Here is a 24971-nt window from a genome sequence, read left to right as displayed (position 1 = left end):
TAAAGAAAGCACGACAGTGTGTGTGTGTGTGTGTGTGTGTGTGTGTGTGTGTGTGGGGGGGGGGGGGTAGGGTAGCATCCAGGACATCTTCAAGATGCCTCAAAAAGATGGCACCCATTATTAAGGACCCCTATCATGCTCTTTTCTCATTGCTATCATCAGGGAGAAGGTACAGAAGCCCGAAGACATTCACTTAATGATTCAGGAGCAGCTTCTTCCCCTCTGCCATTAGATTTCTAAATGGACATTGAACCCATGAACACTACCTCTCTACTTTTTTTGCACTACTTATTTAATTCAACTATTTTATATATAGTATAATTCAGTTTTTATTATAATATATTGCAATTTTTGCCTCATAACAACAAATTTCATGATGTATACCAGTGATATTAAACCTGACAGATTTTAAATTTCATTTAGATCATTCAAGTTGGTTGTAGCTGGAACTAAAATATCTATGAAGATCTGTTTTGACTTTATTTTTATTTAACAGGCTTACATTAGTTACAGCCCGGGAGGGTCATATGGTTAAGTTGTTGTCATACATCAACATCAAACGTTTAACACCGGCACCAGCTCTCCTGTTCAATGTAAGAAATTCATGTTTTTATTTACAAATAAAAAAAATAACAACAGTGCTGTTGTGTGAATGGAAAGAATGCTGGTAAGATGTAACCATTTGTGTATTTGTTTTGTTGACTGAAATGATGGGCTTTCATAATTTGTATTAAAATATTATTGATAGTATAGACAGTGCTCACAATTGCTGGAAGAGCAGTGACTTGTGAAAGCTACCCAGTGGTGTTTTATAGCCAGTACCTACCCATGAGGTACCTGGAGCACCACAACAGAAAATTGACAGCAACTTCTATCTGTTGTTACTCTAATGTTCAGAAATGAAAGAGCAATTCAAACAGAATTATTTTTGTTATACATTGAGGCTGTTAGATGCTGTTTTGTTAATTAGTACCTAATATTTGTTATTACTAATCTGTTACATCATCACATGTCGGCATGACACCAAATCCCGAATTCACTGCACTAACTACACAGCAATGCCTATTGTATTAAACAAGATAAAAATATATTTACAACATAAAAGAGCTCAAAATTCAAAGTAAATTTATAATCAAAATATGTATACCATATACAGTCTTGAGATTGAGCTACAATGTATTTTCACAACTTTACACAAGTATTTTTATCATAAAGCCTGAACTTGAAATTGATCAGAAAGTTGGACAGGGAAGCACCTTATAACTGAAAGGTGAAAATGTGTATAATTAGAGGTTTGGAAGTTGTCTAACATTCATTCTTATCAATTACCCACTCCACACCCTTTTGAAAATAAACCATAATCATAGTCCAAGAAATAATTGGGTTTGGATTTCCCTGATCAGGCTTGAATCACGTACTGTAGGTACTAAAGGTAGAAGTTAAAATAGTTGTACATTTCATACCCCCAGGTCATATCAAAATACTTTTCAGCTATTGAAATACTTATGAAGTGGTGCAATTCAGGGAACATGGCAGCTAATTTGTGTACTGCAAGTTCTTTCCATAGTAATGTGATAATACCTGTTTTGGTGTTTTCTTTGAGAGGTAAATCGAACATTAAGAGAACTCACCTGCTCTTCCTTAGAATAGCACCATCAGATTATTTACCTTTGATTGACAGCAGCTCCAACAGATGAGCCTTCCTTCTGGTGTATCCGCCATTAGTCTTTATAATATTTTCTATGAAGGGTGACCTTAGCCCACAATACCCTGACTCATATTGACAATGCCTCCAATTGGGCAAGTACGTTGTGACAGAAATTTGTATGTCTTGAAAACCAAAAACATATACTGTGCCATACCACGCCACATCTTGGAAAGCCCAATCACCTGGCTGCACTCCTACCCCCAGGGTGTAGGCAGAGACTAAGGATCACAGCACCACTGGAGATGACCAAGAAGATCTGGTCAAAGGAGATGGAAGAGCGCCTGCCTACTGGACTGCTTTGAGTTAGTGGACTAGACAATATTCAGAGATTTATCTTTGAATCTGAGTGAATACACCACAGTTGTCACTGACTTCATCAAGACCTGTGTGGATGAGTGTTGGCCTTTGAGAATATGCTGTACATATCCAAATCAAATGCTATGGATGAACCAGAAGATTCATAGTCTGAGATTTCTGAATAGACAATGGATCCATGAACACTACTATTTTTAACCCTCACTTTTTGCACTATTAAATTTTAATTTTTCATATACGTTTATTGTAATTAATAGATTTTTAATAATGTATTGCAACATACTGCTGCTGCAAAACAACAAATTTCATGACATATGCAGTAATAATAAAATTGATTCCGAATAAAACTCTAATTCTTTTCTGACCACCAAAACTGTAGACCAAGGCAATGTGTTGTGCTGGATAATGCTTTATGCAAGTGGTAGGGTTCACTCTTTGTTGTTCACCATGTCTTTGATTTCCACATCATGTACTGCAGTATAGAGGCACTGAACATCTGAAAGTTGGGTGCCAGTAAACATTAAAACAGAAGAATTTAAGACATGAGATCAAGACTGGACCATTTAGTCACTTTAACCTGCTCTGTATTTAGTCTTGACCCCAATGCCACCTTCCTACTCCCTTTCCATTGCCTTTGAGTCCATCCTCAGTTGTCTGTCGTTCTTGGAATATATTCAATGTCTCTGACATTTTAGTCTTATAAGGAAACAAAAGGAGGCCATTTGGTCTATCGGATCCATGCTAGTTTCCAGGGAAGAAATAACATTAGTTCTATTCTCCTTAATTTCCACTCTTTCTCTTACATGCCAATCAACACCCTTTGATTTTTTTATCCATTAACTTAAATGATGATATTACAGTATAGATAATTAACCTACCAGCATGTCTTTAGAATGTTGCAGGGAAGATTGGAGCTCCAAGGATAAACCCAGGCAGTCACATGGAGAACTTAAGATCAGGATATAACCCAGATCCCTGGAGGTATGAGGCAGCAAAATTAACTTCACTGCCCATCAGCTGTCTGGAGAATAGGGTTCAAAACAGTTAGAACCCTCAGAGGGAAAGAATTTTTCCTTCTATGTTAAATGGAAGCCAGCTTATTCTGAAACCATGCTTCTTAATCTTAGACCAACCCCCACCCAACAAGGGGAAATATTCTCTCAGCATCCTCTCAGAATCATGATTCAGGATGATAATCTCTTGTTTGTCCAAACTCCAATAAATATAGACTGAACTCTTTATATGTCAACCCTTCATTTGAGAAACCATTCAAGTGGCCATTTTTTACACTGGAGCAGGGAGGTTCTACTGCAGTTGTACAAGGCCTTGGTGAGACCGCACCTAGAGTATTGTGTGCAGTTTTGGTCCCCTAATCTGAGGAAAGACATTCTTGCCACAGAGGGAGTACAAAGAAGGTTCACCAGATTGATTCCTGGGATGGCAGGACTTTCATATGAAGAAAAACTGGATCAACTAGGCTTATACTCACTAGAATTTAGAAGATTGAGGGGAGATCTTATAGAAACGTATAAAATTCTAAAGCGATTGGACAGGCTAGATGCAGGAAGATTGTTTCCGATGTTGGGGAAGTCCAGAACGAGGGGTCACAGTTTAAGAATAAAGGGGAAGCCTTTTAGGACTGAGATGAGGAAAAACTTCTTCACACAGAGAGTGGTGAATCTGTGGAATTCTCTGCCACAGGAAACAGTTGAGGCCGGTTCATTGGCTATACTTAAGAGGAAGTTAGATATGGTCCTTGTGGCTAAAGGGATCAGGAGGTATGGAGAGAAAGCGAGTACAGGGTTTTGAGTTGGATGATCAGCCATGATCATACTGAATGGCGGTGCAGGCTCAAAGGGCCGAATGGCCTACTCCTGCACCTATTGTCTATGTTTCTATGATTCTATGGATATCCTTAGTGAAATTGTACGCAGTATTCTAGTTGTGGTCTAACCAGCACTGTGTGAAGTTGCATCAAAATACCCCTTCTTTTACCTCAATATCCCTTGTAGTAAAGGCTGTTACGTGATCAAACTTCCTAATTATTTGCTGCACCTCCTGTGGTAATTTTCTGTGTTTCATGCACTAGGGCCTGTGATCCATTTGGGAGCACATTTAGTGTGCTCACTCCATTTGAGTTCTAATTTACTTTGTACATTTTTCCCTCCAAAGTAAAAACAAAATCCTTATTTTCCCATATTACACTCCATTTGCCAACTTGCCCATTCATGGCATCACAGTGGCATAGTAGTTAGTGTGACACTATTACAGCTCAGGACATTGGAGTTTGGAGTTCAAGTCTGGCATTCTCTGTAAAGCGTTTGTACATTCTCCCTGTGGAATGCATGGGTTTTCTCCAGGTACTCTGGTTTCCTCCCACAGTCCAAAGACATACCAGGAAGTAGGTTACTTGGTCATTGTACATTGCCTCATAGTTAGGCTAGGGTTAAATTGGGGTTTGCTGGGCAGTGTACTCAAAGGGCCTATTCTGTGCTACATCTTTAAAAAAAAATAAATTCACTTCATCTATTGCCTTTCCCTTTTACTTATGTTCAGGCACTTGCTAACCCTCCCACCTTGTTTGGGACATCTTTGCATGTCACAAAGGTAATGATACAGTTGTCATGGGGGATTTCAACGTGCAGGTAGACTGGGAGAATCAGAATGGTACTGGACCCCAAGAAAGGGAGTTTGTGGCCTCTGAGATGGATTCTTAGAACAGCTTGTACTGGAGCCTACCAGGGAGAAGGCAATTCTAGATTTAGTGTTGTGCAATGAACCGGATTTGATCAGGGACCTCGAGGTAAAGGAACCCTTAGGAGGTAGTGACCATAATATGATATGTTTTAACCTATAATTTGAGGAGAAGGGAGAATCGGGTGTGTCAGTATTACAGTTGAACAAAGGGAACTATGGAGCTATGAGGGAGCAGCTGGCCAAAGTTCAATGGAACAATACCCTAGCAGGGAAGACAGTGGAACAACAATGGCAGGTATTTCTGGGAATAATGCAGAAGGTGCAGGAGAGAAAGAAAGATCCTAAGGGGAGTAAGGGGTGGCCGTGGCTGACAAGGGAAGTAAAGGGCAGTATAAAACTAAAAGAGAAGAAGTATAACATAGCAAAGATGAGCGGGAAACCTGAGGACTGGGAAGCTTTTAAAGAGTAACAGAAGATAACAAAAAAGGCAATACGCCAAGAAAAAATGAGGTACGAAGGTAATCTAGCCTAGAATATAAAGGAGGATAGTAAAAGCTTCTTTAGGTACGTGAATAGCAAAAAAATAGTTAAGACCAAAATCGGGCCATTGAAGACAGAAACAGGTGAATTTATTATGGGGAACAAGGAAATGGCAGATGAGTTCAACAGGTACTTTGGATCTGTCTTCACTAGGCAAGACACAAACAATCAAACAATTTCCCAGATGTAATAGTGGCCAAAGGAACTAGGATAAAGGATGAACTGAAGGAAATTTATATTAGGCAAGAAACGGTGTTGGATAGACTGTTGAGTCTGAAGGCTGATAACTCCCCGGGACCTGATGGTCTGCATCCCAGCGTACTTAAAGAGGTGACTCTAGAAATTGTGGACGCATTGGTAATCATTTTCCAATGTTCTATAGATTCAGGAACAGTTCCTGCTGATTGTTGTCGCACTTTTCAAGAAAGGAGGGAGAGAGAAAACAGGGAATTATAGACCAGTTAGCCTGACGTCAGTGGTGGGAAAGATGCTGGAGTCAATTATAAAAGAGGAAATTATGACACATTTGGATAGCAGTAGAAGGATCAGTCTGAGTCAGCATGGATTTATGAAGGGAAAATCATGCTTGACTAATCTTCTGGAGTTTTTTGAGGATGTAACTATGAAAATGGACAAGGGAGAGCCAGTGGATGTAGTGTACCTGGATTTCCAGAAAGCTTTTGATAAAGTCCCACATAGGAGATTAGTGGGCAAAAATAGGGCACATGGTATTGGGAGCAGAGTACTGACATGGATTGAAAATTGGCTGGCTGACAGGAAACAAAGAGTAGTGATTAATGGGTCCCTTTTGGAATGGCAGACTGTGACCAGTGGGGTACCGCAAGGTTCGGTGCTGGGACTGCAGCTGTTTACAATATACATTAATGATTTAGATGAAGGGATTAAAAGTAACATTAGCAAATTTGCTGATGACACAAAGCTGGGTGGCAGTGTGAAATGTCAGGAGGATGTTATGAGAATGCAGGGTGACTTGGACAGGTTGGGTGAGTGGGCAAATGTATGGCAGATGCAGTTTAATGTGGATAAATGTGAGGTTATCCACTTTGGTGGCAAGAACAGAAAGGCAGGTTACTATCTAAATGGAGTCAAGTTAGGAAAAGGGGAAGTACAACGAGTTCTAGGTGTTCTTGTACATCAGTGAATGAAAGCAAGCATGCAAGTACAGCAGGCAGTAAAGAAAGCTAATGGCATGCTGGCCTTTATAACAAGAGGAATTGAGTATAGGAGTAAAGAGGTCCTTCTGCAGCTGTACAGGGCCCTGGTGAGACCCACCTGGAGTATAGTGTGCAGCTTTGGTCTCCAAATTTGAGGAAGGACATTCTTGCTATTGAGGGAGTGCAGCATAGGTTCACAAGGTTAATTCCTGGAATGGTGGGACTGTCATATGTTGAAAGATTGGAGCGACTGGGCTTGTATATACTGGAATTTAGAAGGATGAGAGGGGATCTGATTGAAACATATAAGATTATTAAGGGATTGGACACGCTGGAGGCCGGAAGCATGTTCCCACTGATGGGTGAGTCCAGAACTAGAGGCCACAGTTTAAGAATAAGGGATAGGCCATTTAGAACAGAGATGCAGAATAACTTTTTCACCCAGAGAGTGGTGGATATGTGGAATGCTCTACCCCAGAAGGCAGTGGAGGCCAAGTCTCTGGATGCATTCAAGAGAGAGTTAGATAGAGCTCTTATAGATAGCGAGGTCAAGGGATATGGGGAGAGGGCAGGAACAGGGTACTGATTGTATATAATCAGCCATGATCACAGTGAATGGTGGTGCTGGCTAGAAGGGCCGAATGGCCTACTCCTGCACCTACTGTCTATTGTCTATGTTTCATCAGCAAATTTGTCTACAGCATACTTGGGCCTTCATGCATATAAATTATAATTAGTTGAGACCCTGGCATTGATCCTCGTGAGACCCTGCTAGTTACAGATTACCAGCTGAAAAAAACCTTGTTTTTGTTAGTCACTATTCTTTTCATGCCAATCCCTTATCCTCAATATCGAGGTGTTGTTAAGAATCATGCAATACTTCTCAATAAAATACTGGTACTGTAATTAATAATCTGTAATTATTTTTCCACACTAGATTGTTTAGTATTATACTTCATTTTACAGGGAATTCTAGCTATTATCTACATAATTCCAGCAGATATCAACACCCTTATAAATTACTTCAGCTTTGCTTCCTGGATTTTTTATGGACTGACTATATTCTCAGCGATCGTCATGAGATTTACAAGAAAATCTCTAAGAAGACCAGTAAAGGTAAGGTGTAAATGATATTTCATTCCTTCTGCTGTAATGATGTGGACTTGTCAATTAAAATTTACTCTTATTTTCAGCAACCCTCTAATTTCAATGAACTTTTGCTCACAAAATATCTTTAGCTTTATGAACAAAAAAACAAATGCTGACATGTTGATTGTATTTTATGGAGCAGTTAATGTTTCATTTCTGATAAACGGTAATGCTAACTCATTTTCAACATTCATAGCCTGTGTTTTCCACAAAAATGTGCTATTGCAGCCTGTTATTGTCCCCATTATTGAAAACATATCAGAATGCATGTACAGTATGCTTCTGACATGGTCATGGGCATAGAACCATGGAACAGTCTCTTCAGCCCAACTCATTCATGTCAACCAACATGTCCATTTGAACTAGTCCCATTTGTCTATGTAGTGCCCATATCCCAATCCATCTATCTACTCAAGTGCACTTAAACAAAGTTACTGTATTTGCCTCAACCATTTTCTTTGGCAGGTAGCTTTATAGAAGCACTATCCTTTGTGAAAAGAAGTTGACTCTTAGATCCCCTTAAAAATTTTCCCTTCTCACCTAGTTTTTGTTTCTCTTTCCTTGGCAAAAAGACTGTGCATTTATATCTGTGCCCCTCATGATTTCATACAATAACATCCCTTAGTCTCCTGAATAAAGTCCAGGATTTCTCAACCTCTACCTGTAACTCGGGCCCTCAAGTCCTGGCAGCATTCTTGTCAATCTCTGCAGCTTAATGATGCCTTTCCTGTAGCAGGGTACCCAAAACTACAGTGCAAATGTGGCCTCACCAATGTCCTGGAAAAGCGCAATACATGTGCCAGTTCTCATGCTTAGTTTAACGACTGATGAAGGGAGGTGTGTCAAAATGCCATGTTCACCACTCTCTCTACCTATGGTGCTACTTCAGCGAACAGCGTGCTTGTTCTGCTGGATCCCCCTGTTCTAGCCTGGTTTGACTTACCAAAATGCAACACATTGCACTCATCTGGAACAAATGTCAGTTGCCAACCCACTAACGATTTATCTAGCTGATTAAGATCCCCTTGTAATTTTTGATAATCTCCACTGCCGACAATAACCCCTATTTCACTATCTGCAGGATTACTATCCATGCCTAATGCATTCTCATCTAAATTGTTTGTGCAGTTGATGAACAACAATAGGCACATTAATCACAAGCCTCCCTCCAAAAATCAACCTTACACCATCATCTTCTGCTTCCTACATTTCAGCCAATAATGTATCCACTTAAATTTTATGAATTTATTTCCATATCATTCTCTTTAAATTGTGTTGTTGTGTTCTTGGGACTGAATTATACCAAGACTCAGCTGAAGTGAGAAACAATCTTTGACAGGATGGTCTTTCAGCAACTTGCTATCTATTCTTGATGCAGAACCATGCAACTTAAGTATCTTATAGGCTTTCTCTTGACACTACGAATTACCTTAATTAGTCCCTAGCAATCAATCTATTTTTTATTTTAAGTTATTTCAGAGATGCAGTGCAGTAACAGGCACTTTTGCCCTGCATTGCCCAATTACACCCATGTGACTGACTAACCTACTAACCTGTATGTCTTTGAAATATACAAGGAAATTAGAGCATCCAGAGGAAACTCACGTGGTCACAGGGAGAATGTACAAACTCCTCAAGGACAGTGCGGGAATTGAACCTGGGTCTCTGGTGTAGTACTGCGCTACGCTACCGTGCTGCCTTATTTGTCAAATGAATTTGGAATATAGCATTGCTCATTCGGTTTTTTGAACTGTTCAAGTTAGAGCTGCTTGGTTTCAGTTCAGTGCATCTGTCGGTGCCCCTTTCTTATGCACTGCCTCTGCCAATTTGTATCTAAACACCTTCGGCTTTGAAAATGGAATGTGTTCTGAAGGGGTTATGTACATTTCACATGGGTCAAAGAGAAAGCCTATAGGTGGGTACAGATTACTTAGTTAGCTGCGATTCTTGGGAATAATAACGGGAACGTCTACTCACAAAAACATTTCTAGCTGCTTTTGAACTGCTTGTTTGAACTCCTAATATCTAACTATATATTTCCATTTCAGGTTCCCATAATTTTTCCAGTCATTGTAACTATTGTTGCCGTCTACTTGGTTCTTGCTCCTATCATTGATGCGCCAGACTGGGCTTACCTGTACTGTGCACTATTCATTGTGGGAGGACTGATGTTTTATGTCTTGTTTATTTATTTTCACTTCAGTTGGATCCATAAAATAATGAGTAAGTAGTAAATATCTGTTGCTTTAAGTCTTCATTGTTAATTTGCAACTCGTGTTAAGTTCTGACCAAACATGATATGATATGATCTAAGTTAGATTTATTTGGATTCATTATAGGAGAAACATTCTGCTGTAAGTAGTTTGGTATCACAACTTTTACCTAATGAGTTGTGATCACTGTAATGATGCAGGGAGATTAGAGAGACGTAAGAAATTGAGGGCAATGCTGAGGAGGCATGGTTTAAAACCAAAAGTTGGTGGTGTGGTTTAATTGGACAGATTAGATATAAACTTCATACCAGATAGCAACTGTTTGGAATAGATTGAGCAAGGAGATGTTTGTGATGACCAGTAATATCAGTACTTTTAGAATTCACATAAAGACAGCTTTGAGGAATAAAAATAGTCAGCCAAGGTTAATTGGCAAATTAAGTTAAGGAAACAGTGGGTGGAGATATATCGATTAAATAATGAAAAGAAAGATGACAGCTAAATTGAACAGGTACTTTGCAAGCTGTATCTTTACTTGTATCTTTACAGGATACAAGTAACATCACAAAAATATCTATAATTTGGGATTCAGAGGTGAGGGAAGAACTTGAGTGAGTTAAAGTCACCTGGGATCTGTTGGAACCAAAGGCGAGCAGTTCTTTGGGTGTTGACAACATTCATCCTAGGGTCTTAAAAGAAGAGGCTAATAAAATTGTTGATGTGTTGATTTTAATGTTCTAAAATTTCCTTGGTTCATGGAAGATTGCACTATATTAGAAGATTCCCTTTATTCAAAAAATAAAGAGCGAGATAAAAAGCAGAAAACTGCTGGATAGTTTGCTTAACAATTGTCATAGAAAAATATCAGAAGTTGGTGTTATTAAAGAGCTAAAACAAGCCACAGAAAAATTAAAGGTCATTTAATAAATGTAATGTGGTTTTATGAAAGGGCAATTGTGTCTGATTATTGGATTCATTGAAGCAGTGAATAGTACTTGGGAAGAGAGACCAATGGGTGCTCCATACTTGGATTTTCTTAAAGTATTTCACAAGGTGATGTTAAAAAAATGCTAATGGTGCAGGAGGTGACATTCTGGTGTGGTTAGTAGAGATAGGCTGGCTAATAGGACACAGCATTTGTTTTCTGATAGGTAGGACTGACTACTCAATTTTCACCATGAATGTACAGTCCCTATATACTATATCATATTAACGGAACACCTTTCCCAGCTGTGTCAGAAATGCCAGTGAAGAGCTTGGGCCAATGGTATGATGCTAAGTTCAAGGACACCGAGCGGTTTAAGCAACTCAAAAAGGGATACTATCATGTACATAGCTCACATCAACAAGACCTGGTTGCCAGGAAAACTCAAGCTGTGGTGCTTCCAGTTAGGCATACTTCCGGCCTTTAACAGTGTATGAAATCCCCATCAACAAGGTGGAAAAGCTCAAAAGAGTGATCAGCACACATGTGAAACAGTGGCTTGGACTTCAACAATGCTTAAGTTCTGTTGGACTTGTGGTGAACTACATATACCTGTCTGGACACGCCCTCCCCCCCCCCCCCCCCCCGCTGACTGCTCCTGTGGCTCCTCCCACAGACCCTGGTATAAAGGGGATTGAAGACACAGCCCTGGCCTCAGTCTCCAGGATGTAGTGTGGTGGTCATTTGCTGCTTGTTCTTTCTTCTCGCCAATAAAAGCCTATAGCTCGAGGCGAGTTATTGATAATGCAGCAGGACTGTACGGGAATGGCAAACTAGAATTACCAATTACAAGTCTTGTGGAAGAATTCAAATGCACCAAAGCAAGGTTGGTCATGACCCTCACTGAATCTGAAGATACTGTTATTCAAGCAGCGCCCCCCATGTGGCAACGGGGAGGAAGTGGACCCCATCTGAAGCCGTTCAGACTGCTAAGTCTGCTCTTTGCTTCAGGGATGTGGTTGGCCAAGTCCAACTTGGGAGAGCCAGGCTCGGGCTTGTCCCAAAGGCTCCTCAATGGCACAAGGCAACATCAGTGCAGAAGAGACGGCTCATGGTGGAGGAGGTGAGAAGACAGAGGAGGCAGAGTGACATGCCAGGGCCGTCTCAATGGCCAAGCAAGGCCAATGGACTAATTGGGAGAGCCTGGAAAACAGGAAACTCAGCTGGCGTGACATTTGGGAGATGGAGGGATCTTGGCTAAGTTTTGTCATCAGAGCCACTAATGACCTCCTACCAACACCCCAGAACCTGAACCAGTGGTGGGGAGAAGACCCCACTTGCTCTCTTTGTCAAGCACCTGGATCATTAAGGCACATTTTAACAGGATGCATCATGAGCCTCAGCCAGGGGCGGTACACTTGGTGGCATAACCAAGTTCTCAGACAGCTGGCTTCAATCTTGGGCCAGAGGTGAATCACCACAAATGTTCTCCCACAAACATCGGCAAGAAATGTTCACATCACATGATTTGTACCAGCAGGCCAACGTCCAGAGCACCATATAACATCCACAGAGGTAAGCATTCTGCATGTTGCTCGGGATTGGAAAATCAACGTGGACTTGGGAGAAAAAGCTTGTGTTTCCCCCAGACATTACAGCTACAACACTCCGGCCAGACATGGTCCTGTGGTCCACAACAGCCAAGCTGGCATATGTTGTGGAATTGACAGTACCATGGGAAGATGGTGTTGAAGAAGCTTATGAGAGGAAAAAGACCAAGTACTCTGAACTGGCAGCTGAAGCTGCCCAGAATGGCTGGAAGACCAAGATTTCCCCTGTAGAAGTGGGATACAGGGGTTTTGTGGCTACATCTGTGACCAGTCTATTGAGGAAGGTGGGGGTGAGGGGTTATTCACTCCAACAAGCAATCAAGTCCTTGTCAAATGCAGCAGAAGAAAACAGTAATTGGATTTGGATTAAAAGGAAAGACAACAACTGGGCTGCAAATGAAGGCAGGAGGGTATGGAACTAAGGGATGCCAGGTAGCACTGTTGAGCCCTCTGGAGACGTCATGGGCTTATCAACAAAACATCAAAGAAGGAGGGTGCCCATCTGATGACCCCGATGAAGTATCTACCCTCCTTGTCACCACTCCAAGCCCACTGTCAACATCGAGAATGCTGACTTATCATAGGAATTGAAACATCAAGTTTTATTAGCTCTACTATCCCCCATCAAGAAGGCCTCAAAGCTCTCCACTTCTTTCTTAACAAAAGAACCAACCAGCTGCCCACCACCACCTCCTCCATCTGGCAGAACTAGTCCTCACCCTCAGTGATTTTTCCTTCAGCTCCTCCCACCTTCTCCAGATTCGAGGGATAGCCATGGGACCCAGCTATGCCTGCCTCTTTGTTGGCTACGTAGAACAATCCATGTTTGAACCTTTTCCCAGTAATACTCCCCAACTCTTCCTCTACTGCACTGGTGACTGCTTCATGCACCCATGCTGAGCTTGTCAATTTTATCAACTTTGCCTCTAACTTCCACCCTGCCCTTTAATTCACTCGGTCCATTTCTTTTATATATATATATCTCCCTCGAGACAAACTGTCAATTGACATCTCTTATAAACCTACCGATTCCCACCATTATCTTGACTACTTCCCACCCTATCTCCCGGAAAAAAAAAATGCTATTCCCTTTTCTCAGTTCCTTTGGCTTCACCACATCTGTTCCCAGGATGCAGCCTTCCTTTCCAGAACATCAGAGGTGTCTTCCTTCTTCAAAGAACAGTGTCTGCAACTTCCACCAACTCCAAAGGGACCCTACCACTAAACATTTTTACCTTCTTCCCTCTCTCCACTTTCCACAGTGATCACTCTGTCCACAATTTCCTTGTCCATTCGTCCCTCCCCACTAATCTCCCTCCTGGCATTTAACCCTGCCAGTGGTCAAAGTGCTACACCTGCTCATTCACCACTTCTCTCATCTCCATTCAGGGCCCCAAACAGTCCTTCCACGTGAGGCAACACTTCACCTATGGATCTGCTGTGGTAGCCTATTGTATTCACTGCTCCCAATGTGCCTCCTCTACATTGGTGAGACAAATAAGTTGAGGGACTACTTTGTCAAACACCTTCACTCCATCTGCCTAAAATGGAACTTCCCGGTAGCCAAACGTTTTAATTCCGATTCCCATTCTGGCATGTTGTTCCTTGGCCTCCTCTTGTGCTGTGATGATGCCACCCTCAGGGTAGAGGAGCAACACCTCATAGTCTGGGTAGCCTCCAACCTAATGGCATGAAAATTGATTTCTCCTTCTGGTAAAACATTTTTCCCTTCCCCCTCCCTATTCCATTCTCCAGCCTTTTACCTCTTTTCATCTGCCTACTACCTTCTCCTTTCCTTTCTCCTATTGTCCACTCTCCTGTCTGTATAATTCTTTCTTTCCCAGCCATTTGCCTTTCCCATCCACTTGGCTTCAGCGATCACCTTCTAGCTAGCCTCCTTCCCCTCCCCCAACCTTTTTATTCTGGCATCTTTCCCCTTCCATTTCAGTCCTGAAGAAGGGTCTTGGCCTGAAGCGCTTCCATAAATGCTGCCTGACCTATTGAGTTCCTCCACCATTTTGTGGGTGTTGCTTTGGATTTCAAGCGTCTGCAAACCTTCTTGTGTTTATTAATTCCTGGTATGTCCTGAGGTGGGATGCTGAGGTTTCCATTTTTTAAAAAATGACATACATGAAAATGACATGCTCCCTAAATTTGCAAGTAAGATGGAAAGATAACTTGAAGTTGCAAAGATGATACAAAGTCTAAGAATGCATCTGCATCGTAGCGGACAAAAGTTTGTAAATGAAGAATACTGTGGGAAAATGTAAAAATGTTCAAGCAAGAAATGCGGGAAGCAAAAAAGAGCATTTACTTTCTAAATGGTGAGAGGAAGAGCTCTGAGGCAAAAACGATCTGTGTGTCCTAATACAGGAAAAGGGATTAGTATGCAGGTGAAGGAAGTAATCAGAAAAGCTATCAGAAAGTAACATAAAGCTAGCTAACTTTGCTATGAGCAGTAAATGCAGAATTAAAGATTACACATTAGTTATACATGGCATCAGTGAGACAAGATTGTCAGTACTGTGTCCAGCATTGATCGCCTAATTTAAGGAAGGATGTTGATATATTGGAAGCATTTCTGCTAAGGTTGACTCGAGTAATGCCTGGAATGGATAGTTTATCTACAATAATGAGGAAGAGATGGACAGGCTTGCTTCGCATCTGCTGGAAATTATAAGAGGGCGCTTGATTGAAATAGTTTAGATTTTTAGGGGTCTGGATAGAGCGAATAAAATGTTTTCCCTGGCAGAAAGAAGCTAGACTTGGATACTGTCATAAAATGTCATTAAGCCGTATTTGCTCATTTTTAAGCAGGATTAAAGTTCCATCGAACAAATATCAATTAGCTTAAGAGTTTGTATAAATGAACTCAATTGCTGCTTTTTCTTTGAGATCATGTTTTTTCAGCATTATTTAGGAAAAGTTATCAGATTAGATAAACTATATTTTTAAAAGTGTGTTTGTTTTGGTCATATTACAGAAACCACTTGGTAATAGCATAAATGATAATTAAAATAATTTGTAATTCTAGAATGCCAGAATTCATTAGCATACAAATGTATCATGCTATTAAAATGTTTCCTGGTGGTAAAAACTCACTCATTATTTGCCTTTACAGTGTTCCTTGATCTTGTAGTCTGGGTAATCCACTTGAATCTTCTTGATAAAACAACCCTCAATTAAGAACTTGTATTATCCCAAAAGTTCAATTCAAATAACTGACAGGGTTTGACTAACTCAGCAAGATTTTTTTTTATATAGATTTACTTAGAATTTTGGCAAATAACATCTTCAATAAATTCAGTCTGATTTAAACCATAAATTTGAGGATATATAGTATTCTGCTGTGCAAAGTGTTTTTAATGTTAGACCATAAGACATAGGAGCAGAATTAGGCCATTTGGCCCATCAAGTCTGCTCTGCCATTCAATCATTTCATTTTAAAATCATTTTATTAATTATTATTGAAGATTAACAAAAAAGATACATTAAATCAATGTCATTATGTACAATGAGGAATTAAATTAGCAAATAACTGATTAACAAAGCTAAGCAACATATCAATAATGATAAGAAAAATATAAAGTGCTAAGAATATTTTTTTTGAAAGAAAAAGGAGAAAAATAAAGAACCCCTAATAACTTTAAAAAAACCCCTACTAACTGGAAAAAAACAAAAAAAAACATTGGGAGCACAACTCCGGAGCTATATATCATTCAAGCTTCCATTTAAAAAAAATCAATCCGCCAACTCAAATCCACTTAAAGAAAAATCGAAAGGAAACCATATTAATTAACTCAAATCAGATGATAGTAGTGGGTGAATGAACCCCACCTTTTCTCAAAATCAAATCAAGGATCAAAAGTTCGACTTCTGATTTTCTCCAAACTAAGACATAGCATCACCTGAGAAAACCATTGTATCAAAGTAGGAGCAGAAACATCTTTCCATTTCAACAAAATAGCCCTTCTGGCCAATAATGTAACGAATGCAATTACATGTTGGTCTGATGGAGAAATACCATGAATATTTTGAGGGATAATACCAAATAAAACTGTCAATTTATTAGGTTGTAGATTCATTTTTAAAACTTTAGAAATTGTAGAGAAAATAGACTTCCAAAAATGTTTCAGCACAGAACATGACCAAAACATATGTGTCAATGTAGTTGTCTCGGTTTTACATCTGTCACACTGACTAACAACATTAGAAAGCACTTTAGGCAGTCTCTCCTTTGTTAAATAGTAACGATGTACAATTTTAAATTGAATTAAAGAGTGATTGGCACAAATCAAAGAAGAGTTAACCAACATCAAAATCTGCAACCAATCTTCTGTTATCAGGGTCATGTTAAGCTCTCTCTCCCAATCTTGCTTAATCTTAAGGGAAGAATAACTGTGCTGTTGTAACAATAAATTACAAACGTATAAGTTTTCCCAATAAAACCCTTCACTAAAAGATTCATTTAAAAATAATATCTACCAGATCAGAATCTTGTATATATGGAAAATTACTTAAGTATTTTTGTAATAAGTGTCTCACCTGAAGATATTGCAGGAAATGTGAATACGAGAGAGAGTATTTAGTTACTAATTTCTCAAAAGACATCAATCAGCCATCTTGGAATGATCACTTAATGAAGGTTTAAATAAATAATTTTGAAAAATTAAACTAAAAAGTTAAAATTTTTTGAAATCAGAAGAATTATGAAACTGGAACCAAATTCACAATGACTGCTTAATCACAGGATATAAATTTAAATTACTAATTTTGGCCAACTGTACAGGTAGAGAAGCTCCTAATAATGAGGTTAAGTGAAACTGTTTCACAGCATTCAATTCCAAATCAGCCCAAGGTGGTCGTTCATTTCTATCAGCCCAATATAACCAAAAACACATATAATGTATATTAACAGCCCAATAATACATTCTTAAATTAGGCAAAGCAAGACCTACATCTTTTTAAATTTTTGTGAAAGATATTTACCAATTCTTGGTCTTTTATTATTTCAAACAAAAGATGAAATAATAATCAACCTGATAAAAAACTTCTTAGTTAAAAAAATAGGGATACTTTGAAATACATATTAAAAATTTTTGGTAAAATCATCATTTTAACTGCCTGAATTTGGCCGACTAATGATAGTGTAAGTGGATTCCATCTACAAAATAATTGCTTCATAACATCCACTAAAAGAACCAAATTAGCTTTATAAAGGTCTTTATGATATTAGTGATAATAAAACCTAAATATTTAAATGAGTCTGTAACTCTAAAAGGATTATCTTCATATATAGAAGCAGAATCATTTAGGGGAAATAATTCACATTTATGAAGGTTTAGTTTAGATCCCAAAAACTTTCCAAAATTGTTTAATAGTTTCAATAAACTAGGAATGGATTCTTCAGGATTCAAAATATAAACTAAGAGATCGTCAGCATAAAGGGAGATCTTATGAACAGTCCCATTTATGAAAATTCCATGAACATCTTTAGCTTCATGAAGTGCAGTGGCCAAGGGGTCCAGCACCAAATTAAATAACAAAGGACTTAACAGACATCCTTGTCTTATACCCCATGAAAGCTGGAAAAAAGGAGATCTGCAATTGTTAGTAATAACAGTAGCAATAGGGCTTTTATATATCATTCTAATCCACTTATTAAAATTAATACCAAAGCCGAATTTCTCTAAAACACTAAATGAGTATTTCCATTCAACTCTGTCAAATGCCTTTTCAGCATCAAGAGAGACAATACATTGGGGTGTCTTAGAAAAAGATGAATATATAACATTTAACAGTCTCCAAACATTAGAGAAGGAATAACACCCCTTTACAAAACCTGTTTGGTCTTGAGAGATAATTTTAGCTATATCATTCTCCAGCTGATTAGCCATTATTTTTGAAAGAAATTTAGCATCCACATTTAATAATAAAATAGGTGTATGTGAAGCACAGTCAGTAGAATCTTTATCTTTCTTAAGAATTAAAGAAATAGAAACTTCATAAAATGTAGGAGGTAACTCTCCTATCAAAAAAGAATCCTTAAGCGTTTCCAACATACAGTATGTGAAGAGAGCAATTTTTCAATTTTTTTATGAAATCCGACAGAATAACCATCCAGTCCAGGAGCTTTACCAGATTGCATTGAGAAAATAGCTTTCTGAATTTCACTTCCAGTAATAGGAGCATCAAGGGTTTGTTGATCTTCAGCAGAAATTCGAGGAAAATCAATCTTTTGTAAAAAGACATTCATTTTAAAAGAATCAACTGGAAACTGAGATTTATAAAATTCAATATAAAAATCTTGAAAAAATTGATTAATATCTTCATAATTACATGCTAAACAACCATCTCCCTTATGAATTTTTAAAAATTGTCTTTAGTTCTAGCTGCTTTTAATTGAGATGCTAATAGCTTATTATTTTTATCTCCAAACACACAAAATTCACTTTTCAATTTAAGCAAGTTTCTTTCAATAGGATAAGTTAATCATAAATTGTACTGTAATTGGAGTTCAACTCTTTGTTATTCAATCATGGCTCATCCTTTTTTACTCCTACTCGACCCCATTTCACGGCCTTCTCCCTGTAACCTTTGATGCCATGTCCAATAAAGAACCTATCAATCTCTGCTTTAAATACACCCAACAACCTGGCTTCCACAGCTGCATGTGGCAACGAATTCCACAAATTCACCATCCTTTGGCTAAAGGAATTTCTCTGAATCTCTGTCTTGAATGGACACCCCTCTATTCTAAGACTGTGCCCTCTTGTCTTAGGCTCTTCCAACATGGGAAATATCCTTTCCACATCTGCTCTGTCCAGTCCTTTCAGCATTTGAAAGGTTTCAATGAGATCCCCCGTCATCCTTCTAAATTCCAACGAGTACAGTCCCAGAGACATCAAACGATCCTCGTATGATAACCCTTTCATTCCTGGTATCATCCTTGTGAACCTCCTCTGAACCCTCTCCAATGAATGTCAGCACATCTCTTCTAATTTGAGAAGCCCAAAACTGTTTACAATACTCAAGGTGAGGCCTCACCAGCGCCTTATAAAGATTCAGCATCACATCCCTGCTCTTGTATTCTAGACCTCTTGAAATGAATGCTAACATTGCATTTGCCTTCCTCACCACCGATTCAACCTGCAAGTTAACCTTTAGGGTGTTCTGCACAAGGACTCCCATGTCCCTTTCCATCTCAGATTTTTGGATTTTCTCCCCATTTAGAAAATAGTCCGCACAGTTATTTCTACTACCAAAGTGCATGACCATGCATTTTCCAACATTGTATTTCATTTGCCACTTTCTTATCCATTCTCCTAATCTGTATAAGTCCTTCTGCATCCTAGCTGTTTCCTCAACATTACCTGACCCTCCACCAATCTTTGTATCATCTGCAAACTTGGCAACAAAGCCATCTATTTCATCATGTAAATCATTTATATATAGCATAAAAAGAAGTGGTTCCAACACCAGCCCCTGCAGAACCCCACTAATCACCGGCAGCCAACCAGACAAGGATCCTTTTATTTCCACTCGCTGCCTCCTTCCAATCAGTCAATGCTCTAACCATGTTAGTAACTTTCCTGTAATACCACGGGCTCTTAGCTTGGTAAGCAGCCTCATATGTGGCACCTTGTCAAAGGCCTGCTGAAAGTCCAATTCTACAACATCCACTGCATCCCCTTTATCTATCTTACTTGTAATCTTCTCAAAGAATTTCAACAGGTTCGTCAGGCAGGATTATTCCTGAAGAAAACCATGCTGACTTTTCCTATCTTGTCCTGTGTCACCAAGTGCTCCATCACCTCATCCTTAACAATTGACTCCAATATCTTCCCAACCACTGATCTCAGGCTAATGGTCTATAATGTCCTTTCTCCTGCCTTCTTCCTTTCTTAAAGAATGGAGTGATATTTGCAATTTTCTAGTCACTGGCACTATGCGAGAGTCCAATGAACTTTGAAAGATCATTTCTAATGCCACCACAATCTCTAATGCTACCTCTTTCAGAACCCTAGGGTGCAGTTCATCTGGTCCAGGTGACTTATGCATCTTTAGGTCTTTCAGCTTTTTGAGCATCTTCTCTCTTATAATAGTAACTACACCCACTCCTCTTCCTTAACACACTATAGCATACTGCTAGTGTCCTTTACAGTAAAGACTGATGCAAAATACTCGTTTAGTTCATCTGTCATCTCCTTGTCCCCAGTTATTATTTCTCCTGCCCCATTTTCTAGCAGTCCTATATCCATTTTCTTCTCTTTTATTTTTTACATACTTGAAAAAGCTTTGATATTATTTGCTAGCTTGCTTTCATAGCTCATGTTTTCTCTTCTAATGATTCTTTTAGTTGCTCTCTGTAGGTTTTTAAAAAACTTCCCAATCCTCTATCTTCCCACTAATCTTTGCTTTGTTGTATGCTCTCTCTTTGTTTTTGCATTAACTTTGACCTCCCTTGTCAGCTATGGTTGTACTATTTCACCATTTGAGTATTTCTTCATTTTTGGAATACACATCTTGTTTCTTCCTCATTTTTCCCAGAAAAGCATGCCATTGCTGCTCTGCTGACATCCCTGCCAGAAGCTCCATCCAATTTACTTTGGCCAACTCCTCTTTTATACCACTGTAATTTCCCTTACTCCACTGAAATACTGCAATGTCAAACTTTGTTTTGAGTATACACTTGGTGGCCACCTCATTAGGTACAAGAGTGCAACCCATTGTGCTCTTCTGCTGCTGTAGCCCACTTACTTCAACGTTTGATGTGTTGTGCTTTCAGAGATGCTCTTCTGCACACCACTGTTATAACACATGGTTATTTGAGTTACAGTCACCTTCCTATCAGCTGTAACCAATCTGGTCATTCTCCTCTGACCTCTCTCATTAACAAGGTGCTTTCACCCAGAGAACTGCTGCTCTCTGTGTTTTTGTTACTCGTAGCGTTCTCTGTAAGTTCTAGAGATTGTTGTATGTGAATATCCGAGGAGATCAGTAGTTTCTGAAATACTCAAACCACCCCGCTCTGGCACCAATGATCATTTCATGGTCAAAGACACTTAGATCTCATTTCTTTCTCATTGTGATGTTTGAACAACTGAACCTGTTGACCATGTCTGCATGCTTTTATGCATTGAGTTGCTGTGACATGATTGGCTGATTGGATATTTGAATTAATAAGCTGGTGTACCTAATAAAGTGACCACTGAGTGTATATTTCATATGCAGATTATTTCTAATCTTTACCATCAGTGAAATATTTTTAATGCATAAATTTTGAAATATAAAGTTGTTTTGTATACTTGTATCAGGTGCATTATTGTAATAATGATGATAAATTAATTGTATTTCCAGGGCCTTTTACCATGCATTTGCAGCTGCTGATGGAGGTGGGACCAGAAGAGACTGAAAAGTAAAATTATTAATCAATACACTGTTAATTCTGTTTCTAATGTTTTCAATTATTCAAGGTGGTAAGAAAGGTACTTGCAAATATATTAACTGCATCATTTTTGGAGAACAGCACCAATTCTCACTCCTTAATCTTGAGTATACATATACTAACAGTTAAGTAAATTCTGTTCTTTACAACATTCTGTTGTATATATTCCATCTCATTAACAAATTGAGTGTACATTTAGAACATTAATATTAAAAGTTAATGTGGTGTAGAATGTTTGTGGATGTTATAAAAATTTACTTTGAAAGCTGTATTTATTTATTTAAGTACCAACATCAAGTGGTTTACCATTCTATTTTTCCATGCAGGAAATGCTGGTCTTCAATCTAGTTGCAGAGCAATGCATTGGGCAAAATAATAAATATTTTCTGGAAGGGTCTAAATCATCCTTTCCACTTCAATAGTTATCTTACTTGTGGTAGGGACTGAGAATTTTTGTTTGTTTTTGTAAATATGAGAACTGTGTGGCATCAGTCTGGGAATAGCATTTGATACTGGAAGTCTAAAAGTGTGTGTATAAGCCTACATGTGAAATACAGTATCAATAAGCACATGACCATCATTGTGTTAGCATTTATTCCCATATAGCAGTCTGATTTCCAGTCATCTCCCTTGCCACTGAGTTAAGACCTTGCACTGTTGAATCTGTGTAATAGCAGGTGCACAACAGCTTCTCAGTATTCAAATGCAACCTACAAGCAACTTTTACTGTATAAAGTGAAGTTCAGGAACTGATACGTTCATAGCCTCATTAACAGTTCTGGCTCAAAAATTCAGATTCTTTGACATTGCGACCTTTTAGTGAGACGGGACAGCAGGAGGTGATCAATTTAAAGAACAAGACAACTGGTTGCACCTCCTTTTGGTCAAGAAAACTGGAAGAGGAATGTTGTCTTCATGGACTGTGCTTCATCATTTTCAAAGTGCTGGTCCAGCAACTGCCCCAGTTAAATTATGAATTCCCAGCAACTCCTGTTCCAAGCACTCCAAAAGAAAAGGTTCAAAGTTAACTATAACTTCTGCACTTTTACAGGCAGCTATGATGCTGGATTAATTACTGACTAATCCATCTCTATTATCCTAGCCCCCGACATTTTCAAACCTCCAGCATACTGCTAGTGTCTACCACAGAGAAAACTGATGCAAAATACTTATTCAGTTCGTCTGCCATTGCCTTGTCACCGGTTACTACCTCTTCAACATCATTTTCCAGTGGTCTGATATTTACTCTCTCCTCACTTTTACTCTGAAGAAACTTTTGGTTTCCTCTTTAATACTATTGGCTAGCTGACCTTTGCATTCCATCTTTTCTCCCTTTCTGACTTTTTTAAGTTGCATTCTCTAGGTTTTAAAAACTTCCCAGTCCTCTAACTTTTCACTAATATTTGTTCTATTATATACCATCTCGTTGGCTTTTATGTTGGTTTGACTTCCCTTACCAGCATAGTTGTGTCATCCTATCTTTAGAATACTTCTATCCTGAGCTTTCCAAATTGCTTCCAGAATCTCCAGCCATTGCTGCTCTGCCATCATCCCTGCTAGTGTTCTATTCCAATCATCTTCAGCCAGTTTCTTTCTCATGCCTCTGTCATTCCCTTTACTCCACTGTACTACAAATACATCTGCTCCTCCTTCTCAAATTGCAGGGTGAATTCTATCATGTTACAATCACTGCTCCCTAAAGGTTCCTTTACCTTAAGCTCTCTAATAAATTCTGATTCATTGCACAACACCAAATCTAGAATAACTGATCCCCCCAGTGGGCTCAACTAGGAGCTGCTCTAAAAATCCATCTTGTAGACATTCTACAAATTTACCCCTCTTGGGGTCCAGCACTATTCTGACTTTCCCTATCTATCTGCATAATAAAATTTCAATGACTATTGTAACATTGCCTGTCTATCTAACATGCCCTTTCTATCTCCCATTATAATTTGTAGCCCCCATTTTCGCTACTGTTCAGAAGCCTGTATATAACTCCCATCATGGTCTATTTACCTACAACAATTCTACACCTTCCGATCCTACGTCACCTCTATCCAGGGCTTTGATTTAATTTTTTTTTTAAATCAACTGTGCCCGCTTCCCCCACCTACCTGCCAGTCCTTTTGAAACAATGTGTATCCTTGGATTTTAAGCCCCCATCTATAATCTTCTTTCAGCCACAATTCAGTGATACCCACAACATCTACATGCAAATCTCTAACATTGCTACAAATTCATCTACCTTATTCCATACACTGTGTGCATTCAAATATAACACTTTCAGTCCTGTATTCATCATTCTTTTCAATTTTGTCCCTCTCTTACATTACAGCTCATCCCATTGACTGCAATTTTGCCCTATTATCAGCCTATCCTTGCTGGCAGTCTCACTATGCACTGCCTTTGTTTGTAAGCCAACTGCTCCATCTTTAGCCCTATCACTCCAGGTCCCATTCCCCTACCAAATTATTTCAAATCCTCCCAAACAGCTGTAACCCTCTCACTGAGGCATGTAACAAACTAGGCTTGTAAGCTAACTCTGGCTAACAGCCACGTGACTCAGTATTGCATGGATAACAGTGACGTGTCTAGGGGTTGGTATGATTAGGATTTAACCCAATAGGAAAGTTGGGATGTCCTGTGAGGAAATGAAAATTGTGGTAAATGCTGTATCAATACTGTCCTTTGCAAGGTTATTCTTTGCCAAGAAATAACAAACATTACACCAGCATAAAATTAAAATGGAAGCATATTAACAGATAGTTCAACTTTAACAACAGTACATAGAAAAAAAGGGCCCATTGAAGTTAAACCAATCTAAGTGTGCACATAGATATTGAAGTTAATTTCTGGATAGTCAGGCGTTTGATTACTCATGTACTGAACACACATTCTTTATGAAAGACTCCAGCCACAATTCGAACTTCCCCCGAAGACCATTAGGAATGAATTAACGAACTCAGGAGTACTGGCACTTCCTCCTTGGAACCAGTTGTTTGCACAAAGCACTTCTTACAAAGGGGTCTCTCCTTCAGGGAGGTTTCTGTGAGCACCTTCTCCTTCCAACCCCTGCCAACAAACTGCTAAAACCAATCCATGTCTCCCAACGGTCTGATCCTGCCCAGCTCTTTGGAATGTTCTATGGCATCCCACTGGACAGAATGTGACCAAGACAAACCTGACTGGCT

At 39.1% G+C, this 24971-nt stretch overlaps 1 protein-coding gene across 1 annotated transcript in view; it reads left to right on the top strand.

The window, feature by feature from the left end:
* The window catches only part of slc7a9 (solute carrier family 7 member 9), a 74614-nt gene extending 52260 nt beyond the window's left edge, over positions 1–22354 (top strand). Inside the window, exons 10-13 of the mRNA XM_059992995.1 lie at positions 497–593; positions 7402–7551; positions 9633–9807; positions 21693–22354. Coding sequence (XP_059848978.1) covers positions 497–593; positions 7402–7551; positions 9633–9807; positions 21693–21754 — 484 coding nt within the window. The 3' untranslated portion in view covers positions 21755–22354. The remainder of the gene's footprint in view (positions 1–496; positions 594–7401; positions 7552–9632; positions 9808–21692) is intronic.
* The last annotated feature ends 2617 nt before the right edge of the window (positions 22355–24971 follow it).

This window comes from Hypanus sabinus, chromosome 17 (assembly GCF_030144855.1).
Source record: "Hypanus sabinus isolate sHypSab1 chromosome 17, sHypSab1.hap1, whole genome shotgun sequence".
Taxonomy (NCBI): Eukaryota; Metazoa; Chordata; class Chondrichthyes; order Myliobatiformes; family Dasyatidae; genus Hypanus; species Hypanus sabinus.
This window is presented reverse-complemented; position numbering and strand designations above follow the sequence as displayed.